Raw genomic sequence first — 22483 nt, forward strand, 5'->3', positions numbered from 1 at the left:
ATAAATCTCCTAGAAAAGGTGGCTGATGCTCGCTGACCTGTGATATTAATCACTTCTTGCTTTAAAACGCAATAGAAATTTTTTCTATCGGATAGAACACTTGAGCCTGAAGAATTCCTTAGTGCTCTGAAAACCACGTTCCTTATCAGTACACCAGCAACTATAGAAGTTCAGGTCATCGCTGTAGAACAGCTACCTTGAAACACAATAAGCAGTAACCTTATAAAACAGAGCAAGAGAATGGGTAGAAGACCAGGAACTGAAAGGTTTGGGGGATCTAAAGTAGAATCCTGAGTGTTAGAATCCTCTAAACTGCAGTGTTAATCCTAGTCTTCTCTCACTGAAGAGCATGAGTGTCTGTGTTTGCTGCAGTAGTTCTGTTGTCCTCCAAATGTATCTTGATACAGTGGTTTGTTCCCAAATTTGTTTTTGATCCGGAGCAGCAAAAGCTGACCTGAATTTGAAAGAGTGTGCCCTTGTGAATGAATCTTTGCTAAAGAGAGAATCTCTGTCTTTCATTTCAACCTCAGATTGATAAATGACAATGCATGTAAAAGGAAATAATACTTGCAAATTTTCAGTACAATGTAAATGCCGTGTCTTTATCAGTCTTCGCGAAGGCCCCGTGAGGAGCGAGATGTATCACAGTGTGAGAGTGTAGCTTCAACTGTGTCAGCTCAGGAGGATGAAGATATTGAAGCATCTAATGAAGAAGAGAATCCAGAAGACAGTGAAGGTAACTTTTCTGGGAGGGAAACTTGTGTATGCACAGAAAGGGACATGTGTTTTGTGCCAATTACATGCTCAGAAAGCTGTGTTCCACTTCATCATGTAGTGCTCAAATACTACGTTTCAGTTAGATTTTAGTAATTGGAACTCACTTCACTGGTTGTATCTGGAGGGGAAAAACATTTTTAGTATTGAGCAGCCTTAAGATGTTATTGCTTAGTATTTTGAAATGCTTTGACTATGCTATATTCTAGAGGATAAATTGACAGCACTGGATCAAAAAATTGTGCACGCTGAAACAAGTTGAAGCAAAGATATGTAACCTTTGCTAGTTGATAGTCTCAGTAAAACTTCAGACAGGCAAATTTAAGTGTTAGGGTTTTTTTAAATGTGTTGGTTGCAGCTGCTAATAATTATAGGCACTCAACATCAGTCAGTCTTGGCTAGCCTTTTGTGAAGCTGTAAGCAATAGAATTCATAAACAATGAATCAGAGAATATGGCCAAGTGTTGGGGATTTTGGGGTTTGGTTGTTTTTTGTTTTGTTTTAAGCTGCAGTGTGTGTGTGTGTGTAATTCAGCAAATTGTCCACTTCTGTAATAAGTCAAAATTAATTACTTGTTTTACAGACGGGTAGGTTAAAATTGATGGATCTTTATTGCATCCATTTGTTTAACAAACATTCTTAAAATATTAATGTAGTTCTAAAGAATGAAGATTCTTATCAGAAGACAAGACCTGATTATAACATTTGTGTTCTAGATGCTGCCATAGTTTTTCATAAATGTTTTTATTTATCAAAAAGCTATTTATAATATAATGACATTCATGAACTAGGCTAAAAAGAGGAGGGTAGTTCTTTACTGCAAGAATCAATACCCTTCTTTAATTGGTATCCAGTTGTCAATGCTGTTTACACCTTTCACAGAGCAAAGAAGTTTTCAAGAAAATAATGGTAAACTAGAACTGTTAACTTACAGCAAGAATTGCAAGTCAGCGTGTCTATAAAATGTGACTGATTTTCATGTAAAAATCTGTGTTTTGCTGCTTCTGCCAGTGATGCCTCTAAAACATGTTAATTTAAATCATAGAAGCTGTGCCTTAGGGACTGTGAATGTTGACTCCAATCTTGTAATAAAGCTGCGTCATATATGGAAGTACCAAGTCTCTGACATATGCACGGAAGTTTACTTGGTTGGTGCTCTATAAGATCAGAGCTAGCTAAGTAGTCTTATTTCTGTAATTCCAGTCTCCCTCCTTAACCTGCATCTGCTGATTTTTGGTTACTCTCCCTTTGTGAGTCAATTCTTCAGGGCAATTGTCTTGTGTTTTGGGACAGCAGACATATATCTGATTATTCTAAAGAAGCAGTTCATCAAAGCCTAGTTAGGTTTTATTAACATTGAACATTTATGCCAAAACTTCTTTTTTTTCCCCAGGTGCTGAAAATAGTTCTGATACAGAAAGTGCTCCATCTCCAACTCCAGCAGAACCTGCTAAACCAAGTGAAGAAACTCCATCCGAGAGCGCTGCTTCAAAAGTAACCACTGAGGCGACAGCAGAACAAGAATCTACCATTAAACCTGCAACCAGCACATCTCCCTCCTTAACAACCCAAAGTGTATCGACAGCTGAAAGTCAGAACCCTGAGCCACAGGTTAAGGAAGAAATAAATAATGAGGCAGAAGAGCCTATGGAGGTTGACAGTAGAAGCCATCCAGTTGAAGCTAAGCCTGTGATTACTCTTCCAGTGCATACCAAAGTAGAACCTGTAGAGACTGAAATGCGGCTACCAGAGAATATTCAAGTGAAAATAGAGAGTGATACCAAAGAGAGAGATATGGAGAAACCCAAGGAAAAGTCAGAACCAGAGGAAATGGACTATAGTCTGTCACAACAAGTTAATACAGCACGACAAGAATCCCATTCAGATAATGATTCAAGTGCCACCTGTAGTGCTGATGAGGAGGTTGATGGAGAACCTGACAGACAAGGGTGAGTTTAACTGTTGAATGTTCAAATATTGCCATCTTTAAGAAGTTGTTTAAAAAGTCGTATTACTTAACAGTGATGCAAAAACTGTCATCAGTAGCGACACTTCTGTTATGCATTTCTACTAGGGAAAGAATTTCTAAAGAGTCTTTGCTGGAATTGCAACAGAGGGAAATGTTGGTTTAAAATTTTGATGGAAAGCCAAAAGAAGGGCCTTCTAAGGCAGGGTAAGGCAAAATTCCATGGTGATAGACTGACTAGGTAGGTAGCAAACTAGCACAACTACCTGGAAAGCTAGAGAATGAGGGAAATCAAGCCATTTGGGATCTGTTCAGAGAATGGGAATTGTGTTAATTATCTGGAAAGGACAGCAGCTTACTGAAACAATTAAAATTTGCGAAAGCGAGAAAGAGATTCAAGATGCTCCTGGAATGAGTTTTCATGATGAGTAGCTCTGTGGTACTTCTGGTGGGAAGGGGAAGATCTTGCTGCTGCAGGGTTTTCTGATACACAGCTATTTAAAAATTGGCAACCAACTAAAAAAATTAAGTACATAATGTTGGGAATGTTGTAAATGTCCCCATCTATCCACTTAGGAACTCAACGGTGATTGTATAACTGGATCTGTACTAAAGTTCTTTGCTTTGGTTTTGTTAGTTTTACACAATATTTATGAACAAATTTACACATTCAGAAGTAGGTTTGGAATATTTTTATAGTGTGATTGGTTAGTGTGGGATAGTATGTAGACTCTCCATTCCCTTTAGTGAAAAACTGTTTGAACGTAGAGCCAAAACTTTGGAGACGGAGTTATTCTAATTGATTCTTGCCCTCACAAACTCAGTTTAGTAGAATGCATCCGAAACTCTTTGAATTTGACAGGGAAAACAGCCTGATCATGTCTTTTAGTAGGAGATGAAACTTACTTTAAAAAAAATAATAATCTAGAGGCATAAAATATTGATGTCTTTAGTTTAACATTTCACATTTATTTGCTTGTATAACCTCTACAGTCCTGTACCCGATTACTGTCATTGAACCATGTTATATCAATGAGTAGAAGTGAATCCCTGGCAGGCTATTAATAATAGAGTAGTGGAAGTATTTCTCACTCTTACCAGTCAGTGTCTGTAAATTAATGGGCAAGTGTCCTAAGAAATGGCTGACCTCTTTCTCCACAGTGTACAATGTCTTCATGCAAATACTAGTTCCTGGGAACTTGGCCCTAAACACTGTGAATAACCCACCTGAGTACATAGGGCTTCAAATGGACAACGCTGCATGTCTTTGGAACCATTTTATCTTTTGAGGGATGGCTGACACCACTGATGATATTTGAAGTCTTTTTAGTGTTCTGCTGGTGCAATTCCTATGTAACGATAGCGCAGTGTCAGAGCCAATGCCCCCTCCCTCCTCGTGGTCTTAATATACACGCAGGACCAAGGATAGATGTTAAATGTCAAAAGTATCCAGTATCATTGTTCTGCATGTGCTCTTTGGAAGAGTGCAGTTGATGGTGTTTCTGCACTTTCTTGTCTCTTCAGACATCATCTTTCCACTTCACAAATATATTAACCCTCCATGTGAAATTAGTCTGTTGTGTACTACTGTTTGTTTATTTCCTGTGGACTAAATATATCTAGTATTTCCTATCTGTTTTTTTCAGAGCATTCTTTATAAAGAAGGTTGCATTCTTGCAGTACTGTGCATATAGAAACAGCATACATAAATTTCTGGTATTGGAGATTCTGAACACTTCTAGTATTTTTGTGTATTATAAAAATACAGCAGCATCTGTTGCCTATTTTACCAGATGTGCTGTGGGACAAAACACAACGTGATTCTGATTTTTCAGCTATTTGTGTAGTGTGTTAAATGTGTTGTTTTTTTGAAGTCGAGAGGCGTACTTTTGCCTGCAGATTTTTTAAGATGTTTGATCTTGGCCTTTTTGGTGATACTTTTCCCTTCCTTCTGTCTCTTTTTCCAGTATCTTCAGCAGGGAGTCAAAGCCCTCACTGTTAAATCCCACTGGGTCAATACTGGTATCATCCACAATAAAGCAAGGGCAGATGGACTTGCAACAACTTCACCACCGAGCTGCTGTCATACCACCTATGGTATGGGGTGTTTTAAGTGACGTTTGAAGGAGTATCTGTTGTCCCTAAAATTAGCCACAACACTACAGCGGGAAAAAATTGTGAAACAAGTTAAGAAATGTATCATTTGCTTTGTTATCATAATACTTTTGAGGGGTTAAGTACAAACATATATGCAAGTAATAGCTTAAAAACAGGTGTGGACCATTTGAAATGCTCATACATGGACTACAGCTGCTGCAGTGGAGGCATTGAGCAAAATAGTTACTTTAGTAAGCATCTGTATTAATGTACCTGATGTTAATACCTTCCACTCCTTGTAGGTTTCTTGCAGTCCCTGTACTGTTCCTGTTGGAACCCCAGTGAGTGGTTATGCACTGTATCAACGGCACATTAAAGCGATGCATGAGTCAGCGCTGCTGGAGGAGCAACGCCAGAGGCAAGAGCAGCTGGATATGGAGTATCGAAGTGCTGTAAGCCCTTGTGGCACTTCCAAGAGCCCTAATGTTGAGTGGGAAGGTAGGCGTTTTCACATCTGTCGTGGAAATAACACTGCATTTTATGTCTGCCTGGTTCTGCTACTGCCTTGTTTAAGAATGAAAGTTTAGTGTACCGATAATTAGTTATTGCTTTCTGATAGCACTTGATTGAAGGAACCTGTCTACCATACAGATCCTGCTGTGGTTACAGTGTTGGGAGAACTACATTGTAGCCCACTTAAATAAGGCAGAAAAACTGTCTTCATGTGGGTCAAATCCAAAAATGAGTTGTTCCTACAGAGAGAGATTCAGAAAGATTAAGCGTGCAGGTGAGAGGACCCAGATAACTGCATGTTTGCTCTTAGTCGTACAGTTTAGTTTTAGGTAGTCCTGCGAGGAGCAGAGAGTTGGACTTGATGATCCTCATGGGTCCCTTCCAACCTGAGATATTCTGTGGTTCTGGGGGAGCCCTTTTCAGAAGCTTAAGGTGAAGATGGGAGAGAATTGCTAAAGGAGTTATGAGCACAATTAAGAGGAATGTTTTACTGCACTGGAGTACATACGTGGACATTGAGCCCTGGAGTAGGGCACAAAAGTATGGTAGAACTGTCATGCTTAGCCTGTCTGGCCGCAGAAGGGCTGTGTGAAAGGTTCTTTCTCTTGGGAATGTGATGGTTGGTTGCTTCTGTATTTATAGAGGATACTTGGAGGCAGGGTCTGAACTGAACTCTGGGATCTGGACCTGTGTTTCCTGAGTGTGACTCTTAGTGTGATCTTCAGTCCAGAACAAGGCTAAAACTGCCCACGGAACATGTCAGGGTGACTAAATTAGGGCACGTCTGTTACCGTTGCTGGTTACAGGAAAGCGATTCAGGTGGACAGTGTGTGTGTTACATCATCCAAATTGCTGCGTAAGAGCCAAAGGATGCATTTATTTAGCTTTCATTAGACATCCATATTATGCTTTCTCACTATGTATATTGGCTATATTTTCATTCTTTGAACTGAAATTATTTTAGTTCTATCAACAGCTTGCAAATTACAAACAGCTTAGCAGAAGATTGCTTTTTTTGTGCAAGAAAAGCGTATCCTGTGGGAGGCCCAGTTCTGTACTAAGTGTGTAACTTTTACGGTAACTTTCTTTACCAGAAAAGGAATAGGTTCACAAACTGTACATTGTAACAGGAAAATAAACAGAGTAAGATTAATGTGCTGAATGTTACAATGTTAGAGATGTCATCACAGTTGCATAATGCTACATTTTTAGATTTTATGTTCTTGTGTGTTGTTTCTGTTGTCTCCACAGTATTAGCAACATAAACTATCGTGTTCTTTGAAACTCAAGTATTCTGTATTTAATATGCATAACAATTTTAAAGTATGTTATGAAAATGCTTCACCTTAATTACTTTTACCTAAGCAAAATGAAAGAAACATAACCATTTTTTTGCTTGTTAAAATGGTGAGAAGGGAGCTTGTAGATTTGGGGAGGGGAAGGTAAGACTGTGGTTTTTGGAAGTTGCTTCTTTAGGTGGAAAGTCTGGGGTTGCTTAAAAGTACCATTTAACTGAAATACTACCTGAATAACTCTTGGCATTGACAGTACGGTATTATGAAGTGTGGGAAAGTTCTGGGGTGAAGTCTCTGCCAGCAAAAATCAAGGTGGTTATTGAGGCAGACAGAGAGGGAGGGATATTGTGGTTAATGTAAATGGGTTCTACAAGCCTGGACGTCTTAATCTGAAAACTAGAAGGGGCTGAGATGCCATTAGCTCATTACAACAGCTACTTCCTAAGATACACTGTGCATGTGAAGCTTGTCCGCCAACGGCTGTATGCAGCAGGAAGCCCACAGACTGTTTAAAAACCTTGCATCGTATACATCAGAGCACTGCCTGTGTTGTGGGGCATCTTGTCAAACTAAAGGGCCTGTTGTTGAATTGGCTTATGACCACCTACACAATACTTTACCATGAAGTAAAATAGTAAAGATCCTTTAGAAAGCTATTATGGGATGATTAGTGCCATCTTTCTTTGACTGTGGAGGTTAAAGATATAACTTTACAGCTGCAGTAGACTTGTTCTGGCTCGTAATTTTGAATACTTAAATTGTCCATTGCCAAAGAAAAGGAATATCTGAAGTTCTGGTACTGGATTTTTAATTTCCTAAATTTGATAAAAATGTATTTTCCCTTTAAACACCATTGATGGGCAGTATTGGTGTTTGAAATTGGATTTGTAACTTATCTGGGCAAGCAAACAAAGAAGGGAGGCCTTTTGTCTGGTGGGATTGGCATCTAGTCTGGCTGAACCTGCATGTAAACCTGGCTGATGCACAAGATTTGGAAAGGAATCTTCTTCAAATGAAATCTTTTTCAGTAGTAGAGCTTTCACTTAAAGGACCTAAAGGGTCCGGATACTGGTTTTCACATACAGAAAGTATGAGAAAGTTTTTCAAAGCTTTGGACATAGAAGTATAGACATAAAAACATATTAAATTAAGCTGTACCTTAATACTACTTTTTAATTGAAACATTTGTACCTGATGAGTACATCTGACATTGGAGTAGGCCCTTTGTTAAAATTGTGCTGTAAACTGGACCTTTTGACTCCAATTTCTAATCCAGAGTTCTTTTCTTTCTGATAACTTTAACCTTCACAGGAAAACCGGTGGCCTATATGCCTTATGCTGAGGTCAAGCGAGCAATAGAACAGGAAGCACAAGTGCAAAATACAGCAACGAGGTCAGCATCACCATACAGGCTGTCTCCAAGAGAAGTCAATAAAGCCTCTCCCCAGCCTGATATGAATGCAGCTCGCTATAGTGTCCCGCCAGGTAAATATTTTGTTACGTATCATAGTGATACATACTCTTCCTTCGGAAGCTGGACTTCTGTGAGTTGATGTAGCATCAAATTATTCTCTAAACACTTAGTGAATTAACAAAAAAAGAAAATAGATTGTTTTCTCTGTGTGCATGTAAATAGGTGCTCAGTATTTTTCTAGCTCCAGTTGTATTTTTGTTCTTTATTGCTGCATCAGCTGCATAACATGTATTTTTATTAAGCAAATAGGATGATCTGAAGAGTGTTAGAACAGCATAGGGACAAAGTCATCAAGGGTTTTTCAGCTTAATACAAGTACTGTCATATCCATGGGTGGCCTTTCTTATGAAGGGGGGGGGATGAGGAAAATAGAAAGCTGCTGCTATCCTTGGCATTAGTTTCTGACTGTAACTGCTTAATATTATATTCTGAATGTTTTATAAACAGCGAAATAACTGACAAATCTTAATTCTGAAACTTGGATTATTGCTTTTCCCTTCGGAGTATAATGTCATGCTAAGACAAAATCAGGGAAGCTTAGATTATACTTGACTCAGTTGCATTCCATTTAAAGAATAAGAACTTCCTTTAAAAACAGGAAAACAACAAGAATGTGAATGTACCCTGGACTGCTATTTTTAAAAGCTTAGTTTTCAGAGTCTGCAATTTTACAGTGCAGCTTTTGCCATTTCTTTTTGAACTTTGATGCAAGGTTAGATAGTCTCCATTCAGTTTCTGTGCATAGCATACACTTGGGCATAGTGAATTTCAGAGTTGTAAATACAGCTAGATAACTTTTGGGTATTGTGAGGCAATTCCCTTCAGAAATTGTCAGATGAACTGTGCTATTTTTGTTCTTGTCTCTCTAACTACTAGTAGAGCTGAAACAGACTGTAATATTTAATGTACAATTTTCCCCCCAAGTTCTCCAGCCAGCACCTCACCAAGTAATAACCAATATACCTGAAGGAGTCCGCCTTCCAACAACAAGACCCACCAGACCACCACCACCACTCATTCCATCCTCCAAAACAAGTGTGCCATCAGAGAAACCTTCCTTCATCATGGGAGGCTCAATCTCACAAGTAAGAGAATTATTATTTGAAAAGCTGTGCTTACATCAGTTTTTTGCCCTTTCACCAACCTTCAACATCTTGTACTCGGTTATGTGTTTGCAGCATTAACGCTTAAGACCTATACATGCTACCTCTAAAAGTCCAGGAATGACAGGTGCCTTAGAAAATAGAACATGTTGCAGTTATTTACATTTAGTAGCATCGTTAAGGATGTCCAGTTCAGGTGAACTGCATCTCCAAAGTAACAGTGATACTACACTCCTGGTGTTCTGCACTTCGATACTTTGCGGTGTTGCTACTGTAGCATTTTAAGATAGCATCATAGTAGTATTAGCATTCTCCTTTAAACATAGTTGTGAATCTTCATTCCAGAAACAAGAATTAACATATAACATATTTGTTGTTTCAGGGCACACCTGGCACTTACTTAACATCCCACGGTCAAGCTACCTACACCCAAGAAACTGCAAAGCCGTCAGTGGGTTCTATATCTCTTGGGCTGCCAAGGCAGCAGGAGTCAGCCAAATCTGGTGAGAAAAGAAAAGCTGACATGTGTTTTACATAGACTATTTAATGACTCATAATTAAAGAAAAAAGTCCCAAACTTTTTCTTTTTCTTCTTCTGAATAGCTTCCCTGCCCTATATCAAACAAGAAGAATTCTCTCCCAGAAGTCAGAATTCCCAACCTGAGGGACTCCTGGTCAGGGCACAACATGAAAGTGTGGTTCGAGGTAAAGAAAATCATACAGATTAAGAAACTTTGTCAGAGCCTGGGAAAACGGAGAGAATTAACTTCCAGAGCTCAGACTGCTGAAGTGTTATTTTTAAGTATTATATGATTAATCTACTCCCTATTTTCCGAGGCATGTGTATTTGTAGTTAGCTTCTCCTGTCTGGTGTCTCATTTAAAAACATTTGTTTCAAGGCATGCCAATTTCAAAATGAAGTTGTTCACTAGGGCATATGCAGAGCAATGCATGTGAAATATCGAAATACATCAAAAGAAAAGAAACTAAATACTATGGATTAATGCTGTAAAAGACTTTTAGTCTGTGAAAGACTATGTTAAAAGAGGAAATAGTCTAACTGCCTCAAATGCATGCTGTTAAACTGAAATTTTCCCTGTATTTTAGTCTAAACTAACAGTTCTTATGAGAGTGTTTAATTATTTCAAACAGAGTAGCTACTTTTTTTTCTTTATTTTTTTATTTATCAGGATGTCTTCTTATTTCAAATCAGGTACCACAACGATACAGGAGGGAAGTATAACGCGAGGAACTCCAACCAATAAAGTTTCTGTTGAGACCATTCCTTCTTTGAGAGGCTCCATAACTCAGGTATTTTTCCCCTTACTGAGAAGGCTGTAGCAAACCAGCATATTTAAACTATCACCGTGAATGTATTTGCATGACTGAAAAAGTAAATTAATGTCACAGAGTAGGATCTGCCTTGAAAAAAGAAATTTTAATACAATCAGACGGTCAAATCCCACTATTGCTGAAGTCAGCATTACCATGATTTCATCTTCATGTATATGAGTCTTTAAACTTTTTAAATAAAACCACCAGAGCCTTTGGTATACCTAACTGAAGGCTTATTAGCAACTTCCATGAAAATAGCATCACACCTGAGTTCAAATATTAAAATCAACTGTAACCAGCCTTGTGCAGATGCTATTTCAAGCCAAAAAGGTAAATTAACTCCTTTTTGTCTCATCATTTTTAAATGCTACTGTTTTGGTTGATTTGGGATCTCTAGGTACAGAGAGGAATAGTAACAATTCTCCTCTGAGAAGGGTAGGTTTCATTACTTTGGATAGAAATAAAACCTAATTGCACCATTAAGTATGTAGTGTATGTTATCTTCCCCCAAAATGGTATTACAGGGTAAATGTTCTAGGTCATGAAATACTGTTGTAATATTTTACTCCCTATTCTTCTTTCTGTATCTTTTTAACAAGGTAGCAAATTGCCTACAAATTATCTTACTAATATTTACGTTAAATGTCTAATAATAGAGGCAGAAGTTTAAGCCGTACTGCTTGATAAAGTAATTGATTTTCTAGGTCTAAAAATGTTGTGGGTTTTTTTTTTTTTTCCCCCTTCTCTGCTCCCTATTCTCTTAAATAAATAGACATGTTCTGAATTATATGTGATTGTTTTAAACGCAGGGTACACCAGCTCTGTCCCAGTCTGGCATAGCAGCTGATGCATTACTGAAGGGAACTATCACCCGGCTAGCTACAGAAGACAGCAGCCCAGAAAAGTGCCGAGAGGAAGCTTCAGCCAAAGGCCATGTTATTTATGAAGGCAAAAGTGGGCATATTTTATCTTACGATAGTGAGTATTTGTATATTCTACCTAATCAAAGTGAAGGCTGCAGCAGGTTCTGCTTTTATAATCCATAGCTGAAGTACAGCTGCTTCCAAGTGGATAGGTATAAACCTCGGTCAGTTGGGTGCCATCTGGGAGAAGTATTGACCTGCATGTGTTTTTTGGGGGTATGAGAGTTAGTGATCCAGAAATTGTGCCTGTGTTCTGAAGTGTCTCCTGTACTCTGTATTTAAAATATAGTTAAACTATTTAATTTCTGTGCCATTTAGTTCCAATTTGTCATGGAATATTATTATTTATTTTGAAAGGTTAAGCGATCAAGTTTAAAATGATCTGTATTAAAAGCAAAAGAAATGTATCATTTAACTTTGAACTTCAATTGAAATACTGATAAATGAGTAACCGTTTGAACAAATATATTTTTAACAAATCTCAACCTTAAAAAGATCTTCATGGTTTAACGTTACAATATTATATTGAAGTTTCATTGTTAAAATATTAATGACCTGTGGTCTCATTAAATGTAATGCTCGTGTCTTTTTTTATTGTCCACATTTCCTAACCACGCTCTTGTAAATTTTTGCCAGCTATTAAAAATGTTCGTGAAGGAACAAGGAGTCCAAGAACTGCTCATGAAATTGGTTTAAAGAGAAGCTATGATACAATGGAAGGAAACATAAAGCAAGGAATGTCAATGCGGGAGTCTCCAGTGTCTGCACCGCTGGAAGGTAAAAGAGCTGCTTCCAAGGTGTTTTGTGTTTTATCCAAACCTTTTGCATTGATGTAAGAGTATTTAGAGTTATTTTATGGAGCAGACTAAATGAGAAATTAGATTTAAATCATACCCTACTAACCAAATCCATGTAATAACCGCTACAATTAAAGCATGCTGGAAATATGACTGGAGTAGATATTAATTTTCTTTTTTGTTTTGCTGGTGTGTTAACCATAACTGCAGGTAGCTCAGCTAGCACTTACTCCTCTCAGTAGACCTGACACATGTAACTGACTCTTCACAGTCCCAGTGGGTTGTCACAGAGCTGGAACAAGTCAGGGTCATACCAGCATGGACTCCATGGACACTCCCATTCAGTTAAATATTGGTCTCAGCCATGGCATAGTACCCTGGTAACACATTGGCGTGACCTTTTGCATTCCTGCAAGAAATTTCTTTGATGATGCCAAGCAGAAGACTTGCACAGCTGCAAGTCTTGCATACTCCTTAAGTGCATTTTGTCCCATCTTCGGGTAGCTCTTAAAGGCTATTTTGTGTACATTTTCATCAGATGGAACAATATGAATAAGAGGTTTCTAGTCTGTGTATAGAAATTCAGTGTTGCCTTTAAGTTGCTGATGCATTTGGCTCGTCTTCAGGTTCTTTAGGCATATGAGAAGCTGCTCTGATACTTCTATGCTGTATCTCGTTGCTCTGACGCATTTTCTGCCCTCAAACTGGAAAATGATGAGTTCTTTGGGGGTTTGATTTAGATTCCTACTGTAGGAACAGTAAATTCAACTCATCCCAGATGATTCAATATGAACTTTGATTAATTTGGAGGATGCTGAGGTATATTTTGGGGTGTGTTTTTCTTTTTGTTCCACTTCCCGTCATGGACGCCTTTCTTTACTGGGTAAGGAAACTGAAGTGGAGTGTAAGAGAATCAGTGACTGCCTTTGGGACAAGAGTTAAGCTTAATTATAAAAAATACCTTGTGTTTTCTAAATATGTTAAAACTTGCAACAATGTAATAGCATGAATACTTGAACTGAAAGATTTTTTTTTTTTTAGGGCAGGATGGTGTTCATAACATGTTGATACAATGCCCAGCATATTGAGGCTAGGCCCTCTGGGCACTACCATGATAGAGATACTATCTGTAATGTATGCAAGGAGGAGGAGGGTTTTTGTTGTTTTGGGGGGTTTTTTGAACACTTGTTTAATTCTCTAAATTATGTTCATTTTAATTTTAGGTTTAATATGCCGTGCACTGCCTAGGGGTAGCCCACATGCCGAACTAAAAGAGAGAACAGTATTGTCTGGGTCTATAATGCAAGGTAAAGTATTGCAAGTTTAGAAGGCAAGCATTAATTACATCCTCAAAAATCTGGATTTCTGAACTTTAAAACTTATTAACAATGGTAGCTGTGTTAAAGGTGGAGCTTATTTTATTAAACATGTTTTCAGAGCATAAATCAGCTTTCTGATATGCTGTATACAAAGCTAGTGTGTAAACGTAGCATTTCTTTTTGGAAAATAGACTTTTTTTAATACGAATACTTAGTAATTAGCACTTTTCTTTAATGAACACTAACAATTCCCCAGACCTCTGAAGATGTATGCTATTTCCTTTATTTCAGCATCTGAAATAACTTTGGATGCTTTCAGTAATATATTGGATATTCGTTCAGTATTGGTTTTGTGGCGATTTTTTTAGTCTTCAGAATATATTATCATAGACTATAGCAAACCAAAGTTCCAGTATTATGACATGCAGTTAGTTAGTCTGTTGATAAAAAAAGAGACTTAGTAATTATTAACGCCAGTAATGTGACTCTTTCTTTCTATAAAAGGCACACCAAGAGCAACAGCTGAAAGTTTTGAAGAAGGCTTGAAATACCCTAAACAGATTAAGAGAGAGTCACCTCCCATAAGGACATTTGAAGGAGCCATTACTAAGGGGAAACCATATGATGGAGTCACTACTATAAAAGAAATGGGTCGTTCCATCCATGAAATCCCAAGACAGGACCTATTAAGCCAGGAGAGTCGCAAGACTCCTGAAATGGTGCAGACGACCAGGCCAATCATTGAAGGCTCCATATCTCAGGTAAATACAAAAAGCACTACTACTGCTACTCATAAAGCTGCTTACCGACTCGGTAGTGAATCAGTTCAGGCTATTTGAATAAGGACAAATGGGGGGAGTGTTTTGTTTTAATAAAGCTACCAACTTACAAAGCTTAAAAATATTTTCTGTGTATTATAAAAATCCTGACACTTCGCCTGTAGGGAGCATGCTTGCAAGCAAATGTGAGAGAACTGACAAGTAACAATCACTAAAATCCAGTTGTATTCTGTGCTAATGTGATAGAAGCAATGAACTACGATATCAGCAATGTGAGTTCTTTAGCACAAGTGAAACATTGGCAGGATAACCTTACCGATCTTTTTCTCCTTTTAAGGGTACACCCATAAAATATGAAAGCAACTCTGGCCAGTCTGCCATCAAACACAATGTAAAATCTTTAATCACTGGACCAAGCAAGCTACCCCGTGGAATGCCTCAGCTGGAAATGGTGCCAGAAAACGTGAAGGTGGTGGAGCGAGGAAAATATGAAGATGTGAAGACCGGGGATGCAGTACGTTCCCGTCACACGTCAGTAGTCAGCTCTGGTCCCTCTGTTCTCAGGTCAACTCTTCATGAAACTCCCAAATCACAGCTGAGCCCTGGCATTTATGATGATACCAATGCTCGGAGGACACCTGTGAACTATCAGAGTCCAATGTCCAGGAGTTCACCTATGATGAATAGAGTTAGTGAGGGTATGTTATTCCTATCCAGAGTAAGAAGAGAAGTTTTAATAATTTAATTTTAAACTTAATTTTAAACTGGTTTCTGTAATCCATTCTACTTTTTTTTTTTTATTCTAATGGCTCCTCTCAATTTGGAGGGTGGCTAGAAGGAATTTTAGAAGGCTGTAAGCTGTTAATTGAAATAAGAAAATGAAAATCTGCCATATTGTAACATGGAGGTGGGAAGGCAATTCAATCTCAATTTGCATTTGATTATGGATCACATTGGAAGTGTTACCTACAAGGGTAATGTTTAAGGGCAGAAGCTATTCCTGAATTACAGAGGTATCTAGATGAGGAAGATAATATGGTAAAGTGTAAGCAGTCTTAGTTTTAGGATTTAGATTTTTCACCAGAAATAGTTGGTGATATAAAATCGTAATATCAGATAATATCAGATTGCAGGGTCCTCTAGAATGTTCTTTGGGATCCAGTGTATACTTACAGCTGAATTTTCTGTTGGAAAATATGCATTTTATTAATTTGGGGTTTTCATTATTTTTAGCTGGAATATCTTCTGGGAAGCCAGCAAATCACGAAAGGAAAAACACACTTACTCCAACACAGAGGGAGAGTGTGCCAGCAAAATCTCCAGTCCCAGGGGTTGATCCTGTAGTGACTCACAGTCCTTTTGACCCCCATCACAGAGGAGCAACTCCTGAAGTCTATAGGAGTCACCTTCCTCCTCATTTAGATCCTGCTATGCCATTTCACAGGGCTCTGGATCCTGGTAAATATGTTTGTGTTGGGTTTTTTTTTTGTTTGTTTTAGAAATTTTGTGTGCTTTGATGCACAGAAGAGATACCTTTAAAAGGCAATTATCAATGGCCAGATACAATTTATAAGAGGTTATATATACTGTTGTGGTTTGATTTCAGTTTAGTGAGGGGTTTAATATCTAACCAGGAAACTTAATAAAATATTATTATATAATACTGTAACTTTCTTTTAGAAGCTGCCAGGTTGCTTCTGTTTTGTTAAAAAGTTCAGACAGTATTTTTAGATAAGTGTTTGTGAAATATATTAAAAGCTGTCAGGAAAGTTGTGCAAAGAAGGATGTGGGAGATGCTATAGAATTAAAGTGTCATCAGGACCCTTCTGTTCAGGATTGTAATTCATTCTTACTGAGGGATTATCAGGTTATCCCTGGTGATATTAAATACAGTAGACTTCCTTTTAACCTATCCATCAGTCCACTTCTGTGAGGTATTTTAACCTTCTTTAGGTATTTCAGCCCTCTACATCTTCAGAACTTCAGGATTTATATTTTTAATCAAGTCTCTTCTCTAATACCTGTCTCCAATCTGGATTATTTAGCTTTTTCTGTCTGCATACAGTGCATAAATTCAATAAAACATCAGTATTAAAATGCTTTTTTAATTCATTTCGCACTGGATAGAGAGAATTGATAGCACTTCTCATTGAAGCTATATAAACATCTGAAACATTCATTCAGTGTCACCCATACTGCTTCCTAAATCTTCTTTTTTTCCCTATCCTTCACCCTCAGCTGCTGCTGCTTACCTGTTCCAAAGGCAGCTCTCGCCCACCCCAGGCTACCCAAGTCAGTATCAGCTTTACGCAATGGAGAATACACGACAGACAATCCTAAATGACTACATTACCTCACAGCAGATGCAAGTCAATTTACGTCCTGATGTAACGAGAGGATTATCTCCTAGAGAGCAAACCTTAGCTCTCCCTTATGCAGGAGCAAGAGGTATGCCTGCGTTTTTTCTGATGTTCTCTAAAGCATGTTTTGGATATGTGGTATGGTTTGGTTGATTGGTTTGTTTGTTTTTGTTGCTGCTTATAAATACATGTGTCTGGATGGGTGCATGCATGCATACAAGTGCGTATGTATAGATGTGTTTTTGCAAGTGAGTTGTCATACATCTTACTGGCTTTTGTGGATATAAAGGAAAACTGTATGTAATCAATATTGTTAAAGGTAAAGGCTGTAAGACTTACTAGTGTTCAGAAAGCTAGACTGTTTTATGCTAGTTTAAATTGATAATTCAGAAGCATATTTAACTCATCTTCAAACTTCAGAAGAGAGAATTATATCAAAATGAGACCTTCTTCAAAATGAAAATAAAAGCAACAGCTAAAAGGGTAAGGTTTATGAAAAACATGGTGATTGTTTAAAGATGTTATCTTAGAGAGTTAGCAAATGTGTGTGACCTGTTGCAGGGTGGGGAAAAGCCCAAATCAATCTGGACATTTAACAGCAGCAGGAAGGAGCTATTAAAAGTAAAAAGACATCTTGCAAAAGTGTAACTCCTCAAACAAAGAAAATGGAAATCTTGGCAAGTTAAATCTAAGACCATAAAGGTCAAAAAAATTGAGGAACAATTTGTAAAGCCAAATGAACTAGTAACTTCGTCAGATACACTAGAAGCAAGAAACTTGGCAAAGAAACTGTAGGAACTGATAAATCATCAAAACGCAGAAGCAATGCTTTAGAAGATAAGGCCACTACAAAAAGGCAAAGCAACTTCTTTGCAACTGTTCACTGTGGAGAGATTTGTATTTCTGTGATGGAGATTTTTCTTTATGGGACATGAGTTTGAAGAACTCTTTCACATTGAAAAGTTGAGCAAAGTCTTAGAACAAAATAATAAAATGAATAGTTATGAGTCGTTGGGGTTATATGGCGTTCTCCCAGGAGTTACAAACTTAACAGGAAATAGTCAATCTACCAGCTTGATTACTGGGTATGATAATCTGTCTATCAGTTAAATCAGTTTTTGATAATTATTGGTAGAATGGAAGATAGCAAATGTGAGGGAATTAAGCTGGTAGGACTAATTATCTTGGGGATAAGATATAAGATCTTGCAGTATTTTAATTGGTTGGAAAAGAAAGAGTAAGTGGTTTTTGTAGTAGGGCGAGTTGTATTGGCGTTCCAGTGGGACCTGTGCATTTCAACATTTCATTTCATTTTATGAGTATAAAAGATACGGAAAAGGGAGTGAATGATGTCGGGTAATACCGTTTTGCTAAAAGATGGGATTATTGAGTAGAGGTGAAGTGTATTTTCCTGACGAGCAATTAAAGGGAGTGCTAGAAATGCAAATTCTGATTTAATATGTTCCTAAATTGCTGGTTGCTGGATCTAAGAGAGTATAACCAGCTGGAATATAGTTCTGCACTTGCCTTATTCTTCTGTTTTTTCCACTAAACATTCACTGCTGACCGTTATTAATGTACAGAATACATAATGTGTGGACCATTGGTCTGTCCTTGAATGACCATTCTTACGTGTGTCATCTCCTAACAGGAATTATTGACCTGAACAATATGGCTCCCACTATCTTAGTGCCTCATCCTGGAGGAACAAGCACACCACCCATGGAGAGAATCACCTATATCCCCGGTACCCAGCTTACGTTCCCTCCCAGGCCTTACAATCCTGCTTCTCTGTCACCAGGTAGGAGCTCTTATGATTTGGTGATGTCTCTAATCATCTGACATGCTGAGATAATTGACCATCTTTATTTAGCTTTCATTAATGTCATGTTTTGATGTTTTCTCAGGCAATGCTTTTTGCATGCACTTCTCAGTTGGATGGCAAAGGTTTTCTTAACGATGTCCTTCATAGTTTCATTAGCAGCTGAAGGAGCACTGACAAATTCAGAATTTGCCTCATTCTGTCAGGTCTTTATTTATAGTAATTTGATTATGATTTCACCAACCTCATATTACATGTGTTGAAAGGTGTAATTTGGGTCTATAAGCTGTCTGGTGTCTTAGTGTATGTAAAAAGCTGTTGAACCTTCAAGTGTCACTGTATGTTAAGCTTTGTCTTCCTAGGTAAGTGGATAGTCTTGAGTGGAATGAGAATGTATTTGGGAAATCTTGCTGTAAGTGGATGGCAGAATATACTGGCAAATGTTTACATCAAATTATGCTTGGGTATCTCTTTTTGCTTATTCATTTTTATCTTGTGGACCTTCCAGGACATCCTACACACCTGGCAGCTTCTGCAGCTGCAAATGCTGAAAGGGAACGGGAAAGGGAGAGGGAGAAGGAACGGGAAAGGGAGAGGGAACGTGAGCGAGAGCGGGAAAGAGAACGAGAACGAGAGAGGGAGAGAATAGCTTCAGTCCCTGCTGAACTTTATCTTCGACCAGGTGAGTGCACATTGCTACGTTTGGATCAGTTGCCTTGTAGACTGTAACTGCTCATTTTCTATAGCCACCGTTAGCAACATGCAGCTTATTAACAACATACTACACAGTTTGGTTTTAGTCTGCACTTAAGGCAGGTTCCTGTTACCCAGTTCTGGTCATAATTGCAACTTCAGCAAGTACCGGGCTTCTTAATCTTTCTTGCATAGCAATGTAGTACCTAGGGAATGGTGTGAATCCCAGTTATCGCTAGCACAACTTGCATGTCATTTAGAGTATTGTAAACAGAACACTACCATTTAAACCTTTAATACATAATCACATCTAGAGTGGTGGAGACAACTGGGAAAGGATGTGGAGGAGATGGCATTGATACATAGTTCTGCATTGTTATAAGAGTGATCTGTATATATTTGTTTGTTTGTTCCCCTCCGCTCTATGTTCTGCAGGTACAGAGCAGCCTGGCAGACCTGGCAGTCATGGATATGTTCGGTCCCCATCTCCTTCAGTTAGAAGCCAGGAAAACATACTGCAGCAAAGGCCTAGTATTTTTCAAGGAACCAATGGGACAAGTGTAATCACACCTTTGGATCCTGCTGCTCAGCTACGTATCATGTATGTTTCTTAAGTTACTGTTGCAGAGATATCTGTTCTAATATTTGAGCTTATTAAAAGGTGCATTTAGCCTGAGGAAAATACTACAAGATGAGGATAACCACTATCAGATTGCTCGTGAATTTATCAGAAATTATCTAATGTATTTTCACACCATCCAGCTTGGATAGAAATTAGTGTCATAAAAGCTTTGCTTTGTTGTACACATGGTATGGCTCTAGTTCTTTTTTCATGTGATGTAATCCAGAATATTTAATGTTTGTCAACAGGCAGCTCGCCCCTGGAGCTCCCTCTATTACTCAAGGGTTGCCAGCTTCCCGTTACAATACTGCTGCTGATGCTCTTGCAGCACTAGTAGATGCTGCAGCCTCTGCTCCTCAGATGGAAGTTGCCAAAGCAAAAGAGAACAAGCATGAAGGAACCAGGATAGAAGAGAATCTGGGACGCCGGTCAGCTGTGGTTACTGAACAGCAGCAGATGGAACAGAAGACACTGGAGGTAGAAAAGAGGCCTGTCCAGTGCCCCTATACATCTGCAAATTTTTCTGGTGGCAAGTCCCAGGGACAATCTTCATCAGTAGTCTATTCAGAGGCTGGTAAAGAGAAAGGACCTCCTCCTAAATCCAGGTACGAGGAAGAGCTGAGAACTCGAGGGAAGACCACAATTACTGCTGCTAACTTCATAGATGTGATCATCACTCGACAGATTGCTTCAGACAAGGATGCACGAGATAGGGGCTCTCAAAGTTCAGATTCTTCCAGTAGTTGTACGTATCTTAGTAACTATCTACTTCTTTGCTGTCTGTCATGGCCTTTTAGGGAGATAATAAGCTGTGAAATTACTCTGATGTTTAATGATAAAATATTCAGCTCTGCACAGTAGAGACACTTCACAAGCAAATACAGTTTTTGCATATAGTGACTCAAGATTCTTGCAAAATCAGAGTTGTTTGCTTTGTTTGGATTCTGTGCTACAACATGAAATGCAGGATAATGAAACTAACATTATCAGAAGTCAGGAAACCTAAAATTATTTTGTTTATGTTGGAATACTGCTTTATGGAAATACTTGTTTCACCGTGGTTATCATGAGAAAAAGACAGTATTTTGACTTTCATTTCACTGGTGTCATTTTAATGGAAGCACTAGTGTTGCTATGTATAGGCAACAAAAATCTGCCATGATATTTACACCTTATTCCACAACCTTTGCTTGATATTCAGTATCCTCCCACCGGTATGAAGCTCCTGGAGATGCCATTGAGGTGATTAGCCCTGCAAATTCGCCTGTACCTACTCAAGAAAAGCTACAGCCCTATCAACAAGAGACACCTAAACCCAGCCAGGCAGAGAGTAAGTTTATGTGCATATACCAATATTCTGACAATTATCTTGCTTATATTTACCAGCTACAAGAACTCACGAGTCTTTAAGTGATTGCTCACCACATTCTTAACTTTTCAGAAACCTTTGGTGGCAGTATGTTGTTGCAGTGGTCTGTGGAAAAACTAGAGCAAATGTATTGAAACTGACCCTTGGCATTAAATAGAGCTCCTTTACATTACAGTGTAGCTGATGTAATAAGAAACTTATTTTCAATATATTCTTTAAAATTACTGCATATTGGTGTTGATGCCCACAATTTTTTACCTAGTAGTAAAGCTCAAACTGTTACAGTACAGTTTGCAGGTGAGAAATGAGCTGAAATTCACCGTCATTGTGGAATGAAGCTTTATTTATCCATTCTAAATTGTAGGGCCTATATATGGAGGGGGAAAAGGTGGTTATCACATGGGATGCCAAAATCTAATGCAGAAATGCCTCATCTTTTAAATGTATAAGCACAGAACTTTCAAACCTTGAAGCTTCAGTAATACCTTCTTAACAGACTGACCTTTTCTTCTTCAACTAGATGACCCAAACAGGCAATATGAGGGGCCGATTCACCGCTATAGGACACAACAGGAACCCCCTTCACCCCAACAACCTCCACCTCCCTCTTCCCAAGCAGAAGGGATGGCACATGTGCCCAGGACCCATCGACTTATCACCCTTGCCGATCACATCTGTGTAGGTTTATTTGCATGCATCTTTTCAGACGTGAAAAGTTGTATTTTGATGATGAAAACACATGTTTTGGAACATAATTCCAATTCTATAATTTCGTTTTACTTGAGGATATTATACAATAATGTGTCTGGACTTACAATAATCTCATTTGTTGCAATCGGTCTCATACTCATCTAGTTCGTGAATATGTATGCTCTGGCCAACATCTGACCAAGATCTCTTTTCTATTTTTTTGGCCACAATCAGCAAATTATTACACAAGACTTTGCTAGAAACCAAGCAGCTTCTCAGGCCTCTTTGCAGCCTCCCACCACTACATTCCAGAATTCCACCCCTGCTCCAACACCTGTTTCTACGCGGGCAAAGACATCAAATCGCTACAGCCCTGAGTCACAGTCACAGTCTGTCCACCATCAGCGGCCAGGTGCTAGAGTGTCACCTGAAAATCTGTCTGACAAGTCCAGGGGAAGGTAATGCATGTATTCAGTTTAACTGCAAATTCAATTATTGCCCGAATATGCTATTTATAAAAAATAGTGCAGTAGTCTTGATGTAGATCAGAAG

The 22483-nt window shown here is 38.4% G+C and overlaps 1 protein-coding gene across 5 annotated transcripts in view; it reads left to right on the forward strand.

The window, feature by feature from the left end:
- Positions 1–22483, forward strand: part of NCOR1 (nuclear receptor corepressor 1) — a 76517-nt gene that overhangs the window by 43947 nt on the left and 10087 nt on the right. For all 5 annotated transcript variants that reach the window (XR_012831526.1, XM_075719507.1, XM_075719506.1 and 2 more), the window contains 23 exons: positions 610–736; positions 2168–2723; positions 4708–4837; positions 5140–5335; positions 7957–8130; positions 9044–9204; positions 9605–9725; positions 9826–9927; positions 10436–10533; positions 11367–11535; positions 12117–12257; positions 13501–13584; positions 14101–14357; positions 14713–15073; positions 15609–15833; positions 16614–16823; positions 18387–18536; positions 19066–19239; positions 19686–19851; positions 20121–20617; positions 21074–21202; positions 21762–21919; positions 22166–22389. Coding sequence is in view for 4 of the 5 variants with exons in the window: in XM_075719507.1 (XP_075575622.1) it covers positions 610–736; positions 2168–2723; positions 4708–4837; positions 5140–5335; positions 7957–8130; positions 9044–9204; positions 9605–9725; positions 9826–9927; positions 10436–10533; positions 11367–11535; positions 12117–12257; positions 13501–13584; positions 14101–14357; positions 14713–15073; positions 15609–15833; positions 16614–16823; positions 18387–18536; positions 19066–19239; positions 19686–19851; positions 20121–20617; positions 21074–21202; positions 21762–21919; positions 22166–22389 (4610 nt within the window). In the remaining variant the exon portion in view is untranslated. The remainder of the gene's footprint in view (positions 1–609; positions 737–2167; positions 2724–4707; positions 4838–5139; positions 5336–7956; positions 8131–9043; positions 9205–9604; positions 9726–9825; positions 9928–10435; positions 10534–11366; positions 11536–12116; positions 12258–13500; positions 13585–14100; positions 14358–14712; positions 15074–15608; positions 15834–16613; positions 16824–18386; positions 18537–19065; positions 19240–19685; positions 19852–20120; positions 20618–21073; positions 21203–21761; positions 21920–22165; positions 22390–22483) is intronic.

The sequence above is a fragment of the Pelecanus crispus genome, chromosome 12 (genome assembly GCF_030463565.1).
Source record: "Pelecanus crispus isolate bPelCri1 chromosome 12, bPelCri1.pri, whole genome shotgun sequence".
Lineage (NCBI taxonomy): Eukaryota > Metazoa > Chordata > Aves > Pelecaniformes > Pelecanidae > Pelecanus > Pelecanus crispus.